Genomic DNA, 14,653 nt, shown 5'->3' on the forward strand with positions numbered 1-14,653 from the left:
GAAGCACATTTACCTTGAAACACTTGGGGACTCTTGCTCCTGTTCTGGTTCCACAGCTCGTCATGTCTTTCTGCAAATACTTAATAGAATGAGAGGTTAATTTTGTGGTGAAATGTCCCGTTTACATAAGGGATTTAAGGGGTGTGGTAAATATGTATACTGATGTCTTTTAGCTGAACGATTATGAAAAACTGAGCATGTTCAGGAGTTTAGACACAGGCAGGTTCACATGTAAATATAAAAAAAACCCTCCTCATGATGCAATGACCTGGACGACTGAGAACCTTCAGACCTGCTGAGATGGTTACATGTTTGGGGATTGTCTATTTTGAGCACAAAATGGCTTAGTATTATGATGTCAAATGACTGTTTTAGATGATTATCAGTATCGGCAGATACAGATTGTTGCAGTAACGGTCGAGTTCACAGAGCTCTTCATACCTGTGAAGGATCTGTCAACATGTTATTGACATGATAGAAAAACTGTGCTCAAATCAGATTCACAACTTCAAGGAGCATCTGTGTGAAGGAAGGAGAACGATGATGGGATAGTGTTTTAAAGTGTCAATTTTGCTGCTGGCAAGACTCACCGTTTGGAAGTGCACCACAAACAGCAGCTCAGAGACATTAAATCAAATATGCAGTCAGTTCACGTAACATGTACGCACTTTTTTTTAATTCACTTTCATTCTTTAACACATGCACGCTCAGTTTACCTTGAGTATTTTAGCACTGACGCGAGTCTCCCTGTAATGAATGCAGTATCGTCCCTGAACTCATTTAGGCAAAAGTGAACATCCCTGTAGCTTGCATAGAAAATATTTGTGGATTCTTTTTTTTTTCCCTGCAATGCACAAAAGAGTCCAACCTTCATGGGTTTACAAAACACACAGTTTGTGTGTTTCAGCCAATATTTCAAAACATTTCAAAAGCTTTCAATTTCAAAGAAATCAGCAAACGTGAAGACATTTTACCACAAAATGGAGTCCCTAAGTGGTTCAAAGGGTTGAATTTGTGTATTTATATTTATGGAGGAGAATTGCTAAGAGCCCATCTATGGGCTTGAAATAGAAATGGCACTGGGCTAATATTTTTAAAGGTGCCATATGTAAGAATGTGGCCAAAAACTGTTACTACACTCAAATTCAAAATACTGAGGCCTTTTAGGTTTCGTTTTCATCGCCATTGTAGCTCAGACGTAACTGGCAACCCGTGGTTGCTCGGCAACCGAGACTGACTTCAATGATTGGTAGACGGCGGTAGGTGGCGCCACATGCAAGACCATGATTTCAAAACATAAACATGATTTGCAGTCTGCAAAAGATTTTTTTAATGCAAATATTTTGGCTGTACTGTTGTTGTTGGGGAGTTCAGTTTGTTATATGAACATTATTCCTGAGTCTCTGTGACATATTAGGAGGATTTTATGGCCAGTTGCTTTAGATTTATTACATTATGCACCTTTAAGTAACTGATTTAATGATTTCGACTGTCACTAGATTGTGTCACGTATAAAATGACATCACAGCGGTTTTCATGGAGCTGTGCTATGATGACCTCACCCATGTTGAGGAGGTTCTGTAGTTACAGAAAACATTGTGCCTGATACCGAACTGAGTAGAGCAGAGCCGAGTCGTGCTAGAGCTGTGTGGTAGGAAAGTGCGAATAGTATTTTGTGGGGGAAAAAAATACAGTCTGTTGCTCTAATCAACAAGTAAAATCATATAGCTTAGTCCCACAGTGAAAGAAAACAGTCCTTTGTTTAACTTAATACTGAATGACTTATTCCTGAATATAAATGAAGCTTTTCTTCTGAAATCTCAGCATGATATTCAAATAAGAGCGGTGTTTGACACAGTCAGAAAACCACAAAAACCTCTCTAACATAAGCCGACTCCTTCACTGTTGTTGACTCAAGTGAAGCACAAGAACAATGATTGTAGTTTCGGTGGGGCGCGCACACGCACACACACACACACACACAGAGACAGAGTGTTGCTCATTCCCTTTTCACAGCCAGATTCCTCTCAGACCTCTTTCATAACCCGAGACAACTTTTTTTTTTTTTTTTATTAGTTTCATCTCTGATTGCCTCATAAATAACAAAGCTTTAATATCGCCAAACACAGATAAACATCAGTGTCTTGTGAAAAAGGAGGAATGCAGTGGCTGTTTTACCCTCAGTGGTGTTTGCAGCCTTATCAGCAGAGACCAGGCCCCTTTTTTTCCAGGACTAAACCTACTTCCTGTGCGCAGATATGGCCTCGCTGAGATTCATTCACACTGAGGCTCTTTCACTGTTTACCACAAATGCAGTCTAATGGACTCTGACGATGAAGTGTGACAGCTCTCTGGATTGAATGAAAACCAACATTTCGCTGGAAGAAAAGTTTATGTTTTCGGATATAATCTCTTTCATGAATGTATTATTATTACCAGGTTATAACATATGGTGTCCCATTCTTTGTGTTGTCACACTGCCTGTTAATGTACTTGGATGAAGGTGATTATGTGCAGAGAGCAGGAGGTCTGTGGCAGCAGAATTACCTTCTGGTGCAAAATTGGTTTGAATTAAATCTTCTCTATTTTTGCCTGAGCTTCACAGAAGCCTTCTGTCTCTGTCTCCATCTGTCTGTTCATCTTTGCTTTGATTGTGCTCCTCCCTCTGTCTTTTTTTTTTTGTACTGTTCATGCACTCAAATGCAAATACACGTCTGTGTTTGCCTAAGGAGAGGGGCAGACTGCTGGAAAACACACACAGATCAGACAGTTTCCCTGCCTTCCTCACAGTGTTTGAGGCATAGATAGGAGGTTTATGCTCCAGGGGACTGGGCTTTTTAGTGAACTTGAGCCTCTTCTCTTTGTTTACTTCACAGAAAATATGTGTCTGTATTGTCTAATGTGGCACCCAGTCGTGACATCACCCATAAGAATCTTAACTCCCATGTTATAGCCTTGAAATTCACGATTTCACTGGTGCTTCACCTGACTTCACCTGCAGCCGTTTGACAATGGACCAGCTCTCAATCCCGCTGGTGTCTACTCATAATGTGCCGTGCTTTGGTGGAGTCAACCCCTAGTGGGTATTCACTATAAATACTTACTTCTGATGATCTTCAACCGGCAAGCCATAAGGCAAGGCAGCTTTATTTGTATAGCACATACATGCATATAGTCCTGGAGATTGTAGACTGGGCGGCTCTGGCGTGGTAGTGATTCCAAGGGTCCAGTAGGATGTACAATTAGCCCAGAGCTTTCACACTGAAGCAGATGGAGAAGAGAATATCGTTTGTAGGTGGAAAAAACAGGACAAGAATACTCAGACTTAGTTCTTTAAGCAGTTTTTCCTAGTGATAACTAGATTAGATGAGCCGATGAGCCACAAAGACCCAGGTTCGAGACTTTTGGACACTCTAAATTGACCACAGGAGTGCAAGAGTGGATGGTTGTTTGTCTTTATGTGTCCTTTATGTGATGGACTGGCAAACTGTCCAGGGTGTACCCGCCTTTCGCCCTATGTCAGCTGGGATTGGCGATGTCCCCGTGACCCTCATGTGGAGCATAAAGCGGTAGAAGATGAGTGAGTGAGTGTACAGCGCATCAAACGTTTGAAACGTTTTGAAAAGTGCTTTAAAAGAGTCAGTAGATCTTAGAGACCTATTATTTCTGCATTGATAATATGTCATTAATGTATAAGACTATGTCCGCTTCTTATATGCGGTATTTAGTGGAGGCCAAAAGTTGACAAAATAGTCTCACCACAACTTAAAGCATGAACAACAATTTCCTCAGTGCACATTTGAACACCCACATTTTCATGAAAAGTGGGTTGATTGTATGTTTCAGACTGCTCATACATTATGTAAGTATAATAATAATAATGCACTTACAAACTGTATCTGTGTGTGTGTGTGTGTGTGTGTGCATGAATTAACCATGAATAACAGTGATGAATATTATTTATTTTTTCCCACTGTGTGCTCCCTCCGTTCAGCAGTGTCCACAGAGATGATGAATAATGAAGGGGGGTAGTTAATGGATGTGGCTTTCTCTCTCTCTCTCTTGCTCTTATTTCTTGCCTCTGCTGTTGCAAGATTTAATTGGAATTACTCTCCAGATCTTTTATCACTCTGGCTCTGTGTCTTCAAGCTACAGCGGTTAAATTCATCAGGCATTGCTGCTGCTGCAGCAGCACAGGCGACTAAATGACTTGTTACATCACACACGTTTATAAATCCCCCCCCTGAAAATCCATGTTGCCGTGGCATTGATGGATGAAGATTTGAGCACAAACAATCCGTAATCAACACAAACGACGCATCTAGTCTATGAGGCTGCGAGGCCCTTTTTGAAAATGATAACTGCACACTTTACCTGGATTCCGCCGCAGACGCAGTTTAAGGAGCTGTGGTGGATGTTTCGGCTTATTCCGGAGTTGATTGAGTGTTGTTGAAGCATCCTCTAAGGCAGAAGTCATCCACTGTGCAACACGTGCTATCTCCATGGAAACCTGCAGGTCATCTGTGCTTCAACACCTCACTGTATAAACTCTTCAGACGCCTGATCTGTAGCCCAAAAATAGATGAAAATGGAGGCTTTAAAGACATAAAATGTGAGGTTTTGTCTTCAAATCCATAGAAATCCATGTTTATGTACAACATAATGGACAGTTGGACAACAACTTGTACAGCATTCACGAACTCCACCCTGAATGTGGTCAAATTCCGCACGTACAGTGTTGCATTTACATTTCATTTACAAGAACGTCGTCAATAGTTCGTTCGGAAACGGATCGATTTACGAGATTTTCCTATTCCCGTAGCAGCCTCTGCATTAAAACCACTTGAGGCACAGCTTCATCTGTTCTCTATGTGACGACGCAGAATAGGTTTATGTCACTGCAGTGAGCTCGAAGGCGATTGGACAAACATGCGGCAAAAACGTCACTTCCACGGAAGCTCGGATTCTCTGGGAGTCAATGGAGGAGTGGGCGGACGTGGACGCTGAGCTTCTGCATGACAATTTGCGGGAACTGTCTGAAATGCAGAACCAGTTTTCGATCGACAACGCAGTGGACTAAAAGTAGTCACGGGCTTGGAGTTGCCGTCAAACGTTAGATATTCAGAATTTTTTTGTCAGGTGTCACCGGGGAAAACTTGGGGAACGAGTTCCAGGCGGACAGTCACTCCGAGCCTGCGATGACTTACGATCCAATGAGCTGTCGCCCACTCGCAAACAAAAAACCACAGCACAAAGAACAAATCAGGGAGCATAAAGAACAAGTGAGGGAGCTCAAAGAACAATTGAGGGAGTGCAAAGAACAAAGACCAACAACCACCACTGCGCTCCTGTATATTACATAGCACTAGATGCAGGCTCTAAGTTCCTGGACAAACGTCTCTTGTGAAACCGAGTGAGAAAGAACGTGTTCAGTTGTGTTTTCTTTTGTTTTCATTTTATTGTGTGCATTAGTCACTCGTGGATTATTACGACTACTCACTCATTTGCCATTTGCTGCGCATTCTGTTCTCTCCCGTGATTCAGCACAGCTTCACAAAAACATTGTGCGCTATTGTTTCCGATTGAAAGAGCCCTAGTGACAGAAATGACACGCTGCATGTTGAAATTGGCAAATCAGTCAGAACTCAGTATGTCGGCTGAAAGACGTCCCGTGTGTTTTCTCTGCGTGTGTGCATGGGTGTGTGTGTTCTTGTATTTTTGTGAGGACTAAAAAACATAAAAACCACAGGGAGTGAGGGACATTTTTGGCTGCTTCAGTCACGTCTTCAACCGTTTTGAGGGTTAAGACTTGGTTTTAAGGTTAGGCATTTTAGTTGTGATGGTTAATTATGCATTTTTTTTATCTCCGTGTCCTCAGTATTAATGCTGTGCAGACGTGTTTGTGTGTGCGATTATGAGCAGTGTCGAGTGCCACAGTCTCTGTCGTGATGGCAGCATGAGTCCCTTCTGTTGATGCTGAGGAGCAGGGTTTATATGCTTTATAATATAAGCCATTGCTACTAATTCCATGTTATCTACAGCTAATGAAAGCTGACAGTATATTTAAAGGTGCATTATGTAATAAATCTAAAGCAACTGGCCATAAAATCCTCCTAATATGTCACAGAGACTCAGGAATAATGTTGATATAACAAACTGAACTCACCAACAACAACAGTACAGCCAAAATATTTGCATTAAAACATTTTTTTTGCAGACTGCAAATCATGTTTTGAAATCATGTGGCGCCACCTACCGCCGTCTACCAATCATTGCAGTCAGTAGAGTCTCTGCTGCCGAGCAACCACGGGTTGCCAGTTACGTCAAAAAACTAAACCTAAAAGACCTCGGTATTTTTGAATTTGAATGTAGTAACCATTTTTGGCCACATTCTTACATATGGCACCTTTAAGTGCCCAATATTGTAAATTTCAGTGCCCAATAGTATATAGAGTAGTGGATTAATATGGGTCCATGTTGAGGAGCCTTATTAATTAAGTGATAATTTAAGAAGAAAAGAACACCCAGACATGGACTAATTTTCTTCTTGATGATTATCTACACTCAAAACACACTTCACGGCTTCTGTTATGATTGCTTTATTCATAAAAAAAAAAAAAAAAAAAAAATTTGGGAATTTTATATCGTCCGCTGGTGTTCATAAAACCAAGCCAGAGCAGTGGAAAAATTAAACCTGAAGGCACAATTTCATCTTCCCGCAAGAGTTTTATGATAAAGCTGTAAATATCAAATCCATGAAAAAGTAATACTGTTTGACAGCTGGCTCATCATGACCTCTGAGCTGCCTCGCGGGGGTGAAAAGATCTGCTTATGCTGCAGAACCAGTCAGTGAATGTGTGGATTTGGAGGGGGGGGGGGGGGTATTGATTGAAAATAAATTTATTTAAAATTGAGCAGAGGGAAAAACCACTGAGGGTGTGTGTGTGTTTATACTTATAAGGACCATTAGTCCACATGGAGACAAAAACCTGGTCCTAATGAGGCAGAACCTCATTTTTGAGGAACTGTACAGAGCTGTGTGTGTGTGTGTGTTGTGTAGATACACATCTCAGCAGGAAATTAAAGCTGTCTGCATGACTGTTCGGGCGGTTGGTATACCGTGTATATATATATATATTCCCCATGCAGATTGCAGAGCAGTTGCCCACACAAGGCGGGGGGTGTGGGGGGGGGGGGTGTCTCCACAGACACATGAGGGATTGATTGGTCCGTCATCTTTAACTATTAGTCTGTAGCTGCTGTCGGGTCAGGGGGAAGAAGCCGTGACAATCCTCCCCCCTCCTCCAATGTACCAATGTACCACCTCCATTAATTCCCTGTGGAGGTACTTGGGATGAGAGCCAGTGACTCATCCACCAACGTAACATGCACTCTTTCTCACACTTGTGCTCTTCTCCCTCTCAACTTTTTACCCCCCGACCCGTCCTCCCACCAGCCCCCGCGACACACGTGCATTCGTTTTCAGAAATAATCGTAAACGTTCTGTGAAATGCGTGTATCAATTTAACTGTGTATGTTTGTGTGTGTGTGTGTGTGAGTGAGAGAGAGAGACAGACAGGCAGACAGACAGTGGTTGCATATTAATGAGTGAGTCATGCAGCATCTGCTGTGTTGTTGACAGGTGAAACAGATTATGGAGGAAGCCGTCACCAGGAAATTTGTTCATGAAGACAGCAGCCACATCGTGTCCTTTTGTGGTAAGTAGCCTCTGTGTGTATGTGTGTGTGTGTGCGTGTGTGTATTCAGTGTTTTAATGTAACAAAGTAAAAATAAGTGTACTAAAGTACAAAATACACATATATGTTCTTTACTTTTTTTGTTAATATTACTAGCAATTTTTATTCCACTACATTTCCTCTAACTATCTTTGTTTCTCGTTACTACCAAATAAAATCAGAAGATGAAGACTTGGTATTATGGTCTGTATTTATATAGAGCTAAATACTTTACTTCTAAAATTGTAAGTACTTTTTATATCCAGAAATTACTTTTGATACTGAAGTACAGTCCTATACTTTAAGACTTTTTACTTCAGTAATATTCCTAAAATGTGAAAAACTAACAACCTTAAAGGACTTTTTTTACGGTTAAGGGTTAGATTTGGGTTTAGGTTTATGGTTAAGGTTTGGGAATGTATGGGAACAATGATGTGTCCTCACTAACCTATAAAAACAGGTTTGTATGTGTGTGTTCTTGTATGGGTCTCTTTATGAGGACCAAAAAAAAAACCTACAAACCATAGGGTCCACTCATTCCACCAACCCTTAAATTGACTTTTTGACAGTTAATACTTGGTTTTAGGGCTGGAGTTTGACTTGGGTTTAGGTTAGTGTTACGGGTTATGGTTAGGCATTTAGCTGTGATGGTTAATAGATTAAAAAGCTAAATCACAACAATATTTGGTGTGACCACAAGGAACTTGCTCGAGACATCCTGGAAAACTAACCACAGATCTCGTGTTGGATGTACACTGTCTTAAATCTTCATATAATCCACACTAAATGATGTTGAGGTCCGAGATCTGCATGTGTATGACGTACCATCACTTTCAGGAATCCTTGTTCTTCTTTACGCTGAAGACAGTTCTTAATGGCATCGTCTCCATGTTTGGGATCTGCTCCATTTGCAGAAATGCAGCCCAAAATCAACACCTGAAAGAAGAAATACAATTATCATTGTATACGATGGGAACGTTGCACATTAATGAACATTTAGTCCAGATTATAGATATTGGCTAATTTGCAACGGTAATCAATAGCAACACGATAAAACAATCAAGTCATTCATAAAATATGGGAAAAAAAATAAAAAACAGCACACTGTTATTAATTTACAGTGATCTTCATTTAACAGTAAGAATATATTATAAACTCTTTAATCTGGGAGCAAGTTAAGATTTGATCCCTGGCATTTAATCCTCTACCTTTTAATCAACATTGACATAAAGTGTACAATGAGTGGAGTGCAGTGGGATTACTGTGAGAGAAACACTGCCCACGTGCACTCATCACGTCTGGCAAGCTGTAATCAATTTTGGGAGGATTTTTCAGCGCGTGAACAAAATGACTCTCAGTTCGCACAGGGGGAAAAAAAAAAACAGTATTTTTTTTTTTTTACAAGTTGGAAGCCGTTCGCGCAGACACAGATGGGTCGTTAACTCGTACGATTATAGGAGGACAATAATGTAACTTTATCTGCGATGTAAACATGCGAGATGTCTATTGTGTTAAAGGAGTGTTCAAGAATGTGTCGTTCTCGTCACATCGCCGTGGAAACGAAAGTATGGACAAAAACTGTCTCTATAAACCAACCTGGACTGCGTGAACTGGATCACAGCTAAGATTTGAATTGCGGTTAGGTTAAGGTTAACTCATAAGACAATAGAGGATAATCTACTGTATTTATATAATGTGAGATATTCAAAATCGTGCGCGAGAATGTATAATTTTCATATACATCACCGTGGAAACTAAAGAATGGACAAACTGTTTCTATAAACCAACTTGGGTGACACCACTTTAATTGGTCAGAAAGCTTAAAAAGTAGAAAAAAATCTGTGTATAAGTGAGTCACCGTTTTACTGCGTTGTCACGGTAACAGCTAATATTGTGGCAACAGTTACATTAACCTTTAACTGAACATCATCGATTCAGACACCTACAGTAGGAGCTAAAACTAACTTGGGACGATAAAGAAAAATCCATATATATGTTGCAGCAGTCAAGAATAAAGTTTAATGTCCACCAATATCCACCTCCATTTAGAGGAATTTCATGGCTTTCTTAGTAACGTTCGGCATTTACGCGCCATGGCCTCTGTGTATGAGTAACTCTGCTGGCAAATAAGTTGGAGTGGCAGTGGGTGGTGGTGCAACAGACCCAAAAGCCAGTATTTCACTTCAATGTGCCCTTAATATCTGATGACACACCGTGCTCATTCAATGACTCAACACAGTGGTTCTCAAGGCTTTTTATACCAAGTGCGACCTAAGAAAATATAGAGTTCTTGAAGTAATTATCACCAGTGTTAAAATACAGTGGTGTAAAAAAAATATATCACTTCACTTGTTGTGATGGTTAAGGTTTGGGAATGCATAATGTTGATGATGTGTCCTCACTTGGATATAAAAACAAGATTGTGTGTGTGTTCTTGTATGGGTCTCTTTATGAAGACCAAAAAAACCCTCCAAACCATAGGGTCCTCTCATTATATCAACCCTTAAATGGACTTTTTAAGGGTTAAGAGTTGGTTTTAGGGTTAGAGTTGGAATTGGGCTTAGGTTAGTGTTAAGGTTTATGGTTAATAGATGAAAAATCTAAATCATAACTATATTTTGTGTGAATACGAGGAACTGGGCAGGTAGGTTTGCTCTAGACATCCTGGAGAACCAACCACACAGATCTTCTGTTGGATGTACGTGGTCTTAAATCCTCCAGTCTCTTCATATAATCCAAACTAACTGATGTTGATGATGTAGAGCTAAACTGTGGGGTGATGGATGTTCAGTTCCGCCCCTCTAATCAACAATATAGTTTGTATTTTTCTCATGGAGAGTCATTAAGAGAACACGTATCGAGATACTAGTCCTTCCTCAACAACCATCATACATCTCAGTGGACGACCCTCTCCTCATCGCTCTGTTGTGTCGACAGTCAGCGTCCTCCACCACCTGACTTCTGCTGCTGTGATCCCTATAGTGGCTATTGTTGCTTCCTCTTTTCAGCTGTGGTCTGTTCAGACATGAGAGTGAGTGGAGGAGGAGGAGGAGGAGGAGGAGGAGGGGAGATGAGCTCGGGCAGCTCACCAGGGACCAATTAGCCTCCACCATGCTGGATACTTTGATAAGCTGCCCAGGCAGAGCAAATGAGAAACGAGAACACGCCGTAAAGAGAATCATTTGGCCCACTGTTCGGATTCAGTTGTTGTGAAGCGACGGAAAGAGCTCCAGACCCCACGTACACTCTTAATGTTTACCGCCGCCATGGAAAAAGCTTCGTCTGTGTCCGTGTACTGTACGATGCTTTTTAGAAACGGCAGCAGCAGATCATTATTCCAGAAGTTTCTCATCAACTTCACCTCGCCCTAATACGGAAAACGCTTAGACGTCGCAATAAAGCCAGATATTAAAGTCACTAAGCGGTGGCTTCTGGGCCTGATATGGAGTGATCACTACACAAGTGGAATTTGTTGCCTGTGGGTTCCCATGGCTTCGTCCTCTGTGCTCGCTCTTAATGTTTTTTTTTTTAATGGCAGTAATTCAACCGTGTTGCCTCTCGGGATCTTTGATGATCTGGTAAATGTTCCCCCCCCCCCACACACTTTTTAGCTTGTTTTTGGCTTCCCAGGGCACAACAGCTACCAACCATCATCACGTTTTTATGAGTAAAGAGAAGAGTTACCTGTTAAATGCTAATATACATTTGAACAGCATGGCTTTCGGCTAAAATAGCATAGTTTTGATTCCGGGTGTTGCATGACGTAATGAAGTTAGAAGATCTGACCATTTTCTTTAACTGCGTTTTCACTCCTTACTCTACTCGTCCTCACGTCTTACAATCAATCAGGTCAAAACTATTCTCCTTCCATGGACAAATACTGTAGCCCTGAACCAATTTATACAATTTGAATATCATAATAGTAGATTCATGAGCTTGATAAAGACATTAAAGATATGAATCATATATATTTGGACTTTTGAAGCATTCAATTATTTAAAAAAACAAAACAAAAGGGATCTCCGAATAATCAGTAACATATTGATGTATTGATTAATCCTTTCAGAGCGACTCCACGTCCACTTTGACGGTGCCTTTTGCTAGTGTTGGTCAGCTTTGTGCGACTGTGGCTTTGTGTTAATGCACTCAGTTGCCACAGATACAGGGTGATTAGAGGCAATTTAGTGTGTTGGCTGTTTTTTTTACCAGGAGGGACTGCACAAAAGGGACTGATGCCACAGATATAATGAGTATTTTCTGCACAGAACATTTTGCTGCTGCTGTTTGTGATTGATAAATCATTAAATTATGTTGATGGTCTTTAATGTGAGCCTCTCCAGCCAATGTCTCGTACATTTTTTTTAATCCATACAAGGAGACAAACTATTTTTCCAATGCAGATTTTGATGTTATTTGTTCGTTATCTGTATCTCTGAGTATTGACCAAGCGTCTTTAAAAGTGAACTGATCTGGGATCTGCTTCCTTTGCATCATTTTGGACCATTTAAGACGAGCTAGTGGTGATAATGAGGGTGAATTATATCTGGAGACCTTTTAATAGTAGCCTTTGTCGTGACATTTAGCCTCTTGCTCTTGCACATTGAGGTGCATCGGGGGGGGGGGGAAGCAGCACAGAAAGCAGCCAAATGTAGGAAAATGGAGAAGAAAAGGCACTAAAAGATGATACAGATCTATTTTCTTTGAAAAACAAAATGTGAAAGATGATGACTCTTTAGTATAAAACCCTGCAAACAGTGTGTGTGTGTGTGTGTATGGTAGTAGAGAGCAGTGACGGGTTAACAGGGCGACAGGACGGAGACGGGGCCACAGTGTTGCGAAGGAGTAACGATGATGGAAAGACAGATATTGTGATGCCGTTTGTCGCGCCAGCCCTCCCTCCCTCCATCCCTCCCTCGGCTCATCTCTCCCAGAGCTCGTTCTCTCCATCAACAGGGGTTGCCATGGCAACCCCAACCTTCCCCCTGACCCCATGTGAACAGAGAAGAGCCACAGGATTAATCCTGAAAGAGAACTCAAATGTCAACACAGCTCCAGGGCCCTGCCACGTAGGCCTGGAGACGAGAGAGAGAGGAGAGAGCAGAGGGGTCTGTGTTTTTCTGCAAATCTGTGTCATCGGCTTATTGAATAAACATAGCTGATGCGAAAATAATGATATGAAGGCGTGACTTAATTGAAGGGGTTATTATGTACAGTGCAAGTAGAAACCAGCTACGACAATTGCCAGATTTTACTCGTATATTATCTTAATACATTAAACCTCAACCAAATCAACGCAGGAATCCTGTGAAATCCATGTATGAACATGTGAAATCGCTCTGTAATGAAAACGCTCCCTGGTCTTGTTTTGTCTCTACATGCTGAAACTGTTTAGTATTAAGAGCTGGTTTTGGTGGTGGAGACCAAAACAGACACACAACTCCAATTGAATGCTAATAAATAAGTTAAATATAAAGATAACGCTGATACAATAATTCCTGTATGAATGACAGGTTGGGCAAATGTCTTGTTGTCTTTTTCCTAAACTTGTGCGTTTGTCTCCAAACAGCTGCAGTGGAGGCCTGCGTTCTGCACGGCCTGAAGCGACGAGCAGCCGGCTTTCTGCGTAGCAACAAGATAGCGGCGCTCTTCACGAAGGTGGGGAAAAGCTTTGCCCCCGCGGAGGAGCTGTGCAGGAAGGCCCAGGAGCACGAGCAGATCATGGAGACAAAGTGAGGGGGACGCCCACACATCACAGCGGACTTCAAAAGCTTTTAATCAAAGCTGGTTCAATTGCACCGGGGCGAAAGCACTACAAACAAATGGCTCTCTCGCTTTATGTGAAGGAATATTTCTCATTTTTAAAACGCTTTGTAAATAATTCAGGCTGATAATCCCTCATGAATGATGAATCATTGATGCCAGTTAGGTTGAAACGCTTGCAGTTCTACTTGTGGGTCTTAAATTAAACAAACTCTTTCCCTCTGCAGACGGAGTCAGAGTTTACAGAGTCAGGACAGCTATCGCAAAATGCCCCGACTGCCCAGCCTCGCCCCACAGGGAGTCAAGAACCTGTGGATCCGCACGGCTCTGTTCGAGAAGGTGCTGGACAAGATCGTCCTCTACCTGGTGGAGAACAGCGGGTAAGTTGAAAAGAAGCCGGTGAAAATGTGTCACCCAGCTGTCGTGTGACGAGAACTCTATGTCCTCTCAAAATTCACCCTATTCCTATTTGTCTTCCAGTAAATACTATGAGAAAGAGGCTTTTCTCATGGACCCTGTGGATGGACATATCCTTGCCTCTTTGTTAGGTATTTATGTTTGACTTCTTAAGTATTTGTGCGATGCTGCGTTTTGGAAAAAGTCTGTTGCAAGAACACTGTACTCCTAAGAAGTAGAATTGTATAAATAATGATTATTCATTCCTCTGTTGTCTTCTAATTTACGCACATGATCAGTTCTGCCTGTAACGTAGAATTAATTGCAGTTAACTGCCACTCTTGAGGGAGATGAAGACTGAAACTCAATAGCAATAAAAATGTCATGAAGCAAACTCTTAGGCCAAGCCAGGAGCGTCACTGCTCACCAATGTGGGTCTCAGTGTTCCAGAAATCCTGCTGGTTTGCAGGACCCAGAATCAGTGTATTTAAGCTCTATGTCTCAGGATGAAGAGGGAAACAATTTAAGTTCAGCTCTGAAGGCTCTCGCAAACACATATTGAACTATTATTCATCGTAAATGACACTACTGTCTAACCTGTGTGACGAGGAGTAGAGATTTAAAGAGCTAATAATGCAGGGGGAAGAAGGTACAGTGAGCTATGTCACTTTCTTCATATATTTATGCCATAAATCCATGGTTCCCAACCAGGTCTGTGTCAAAATCAATTCAGGATTGATTGTGTTTTTTTTTTAAAGAAG

General features: G+C 41.4%; 1 protein-coding gene across 1 annotated transcript in view; it reads left to right on the plus strand.

The window, feature by feature from the left end:
* Positions 1-14,653, plus strand: part of sgsm1a (small G protein signaling modulator 1a) — a gene marked incomplete at both ends in the record, with an annotated part of 28,215 nt that overhangs the window by 856 nt on the left and 12,706 nt on the right. Inside the window, 4 exons of the mRNA XM_083905128.1 lie at positions 7,643-7,718; positions 13,303-13,465; positions 13,724-13,876; positions 13,977-14,044. Coding sequence (XP_083761254.1) covers positions 7,643-7,718; positions 13,303-13,465; positions 13,724-13,876; positions 13,977-14,044 — 460 coding nt within the window. The remainder of the gene's footprint in view (positions 1-7,642; positions 7,719-13,302; positions 13,466-13,723; positions 13,877-13,976; positions 14,045-14,653) is intronic.

This window comes from Microchirus variegatus (genome assembly GCF_963457635.1).
Source record: "Microchirus variegatus genome assembly, chromosome: 18".
Taxonomy (NCBI): domain Eukaryota; kingdom Metazoa; phylum Chordata; class Actinopteri; order Pleuronectiformes; family Soleidae; genus Microchirus; species Microchirus variegatus.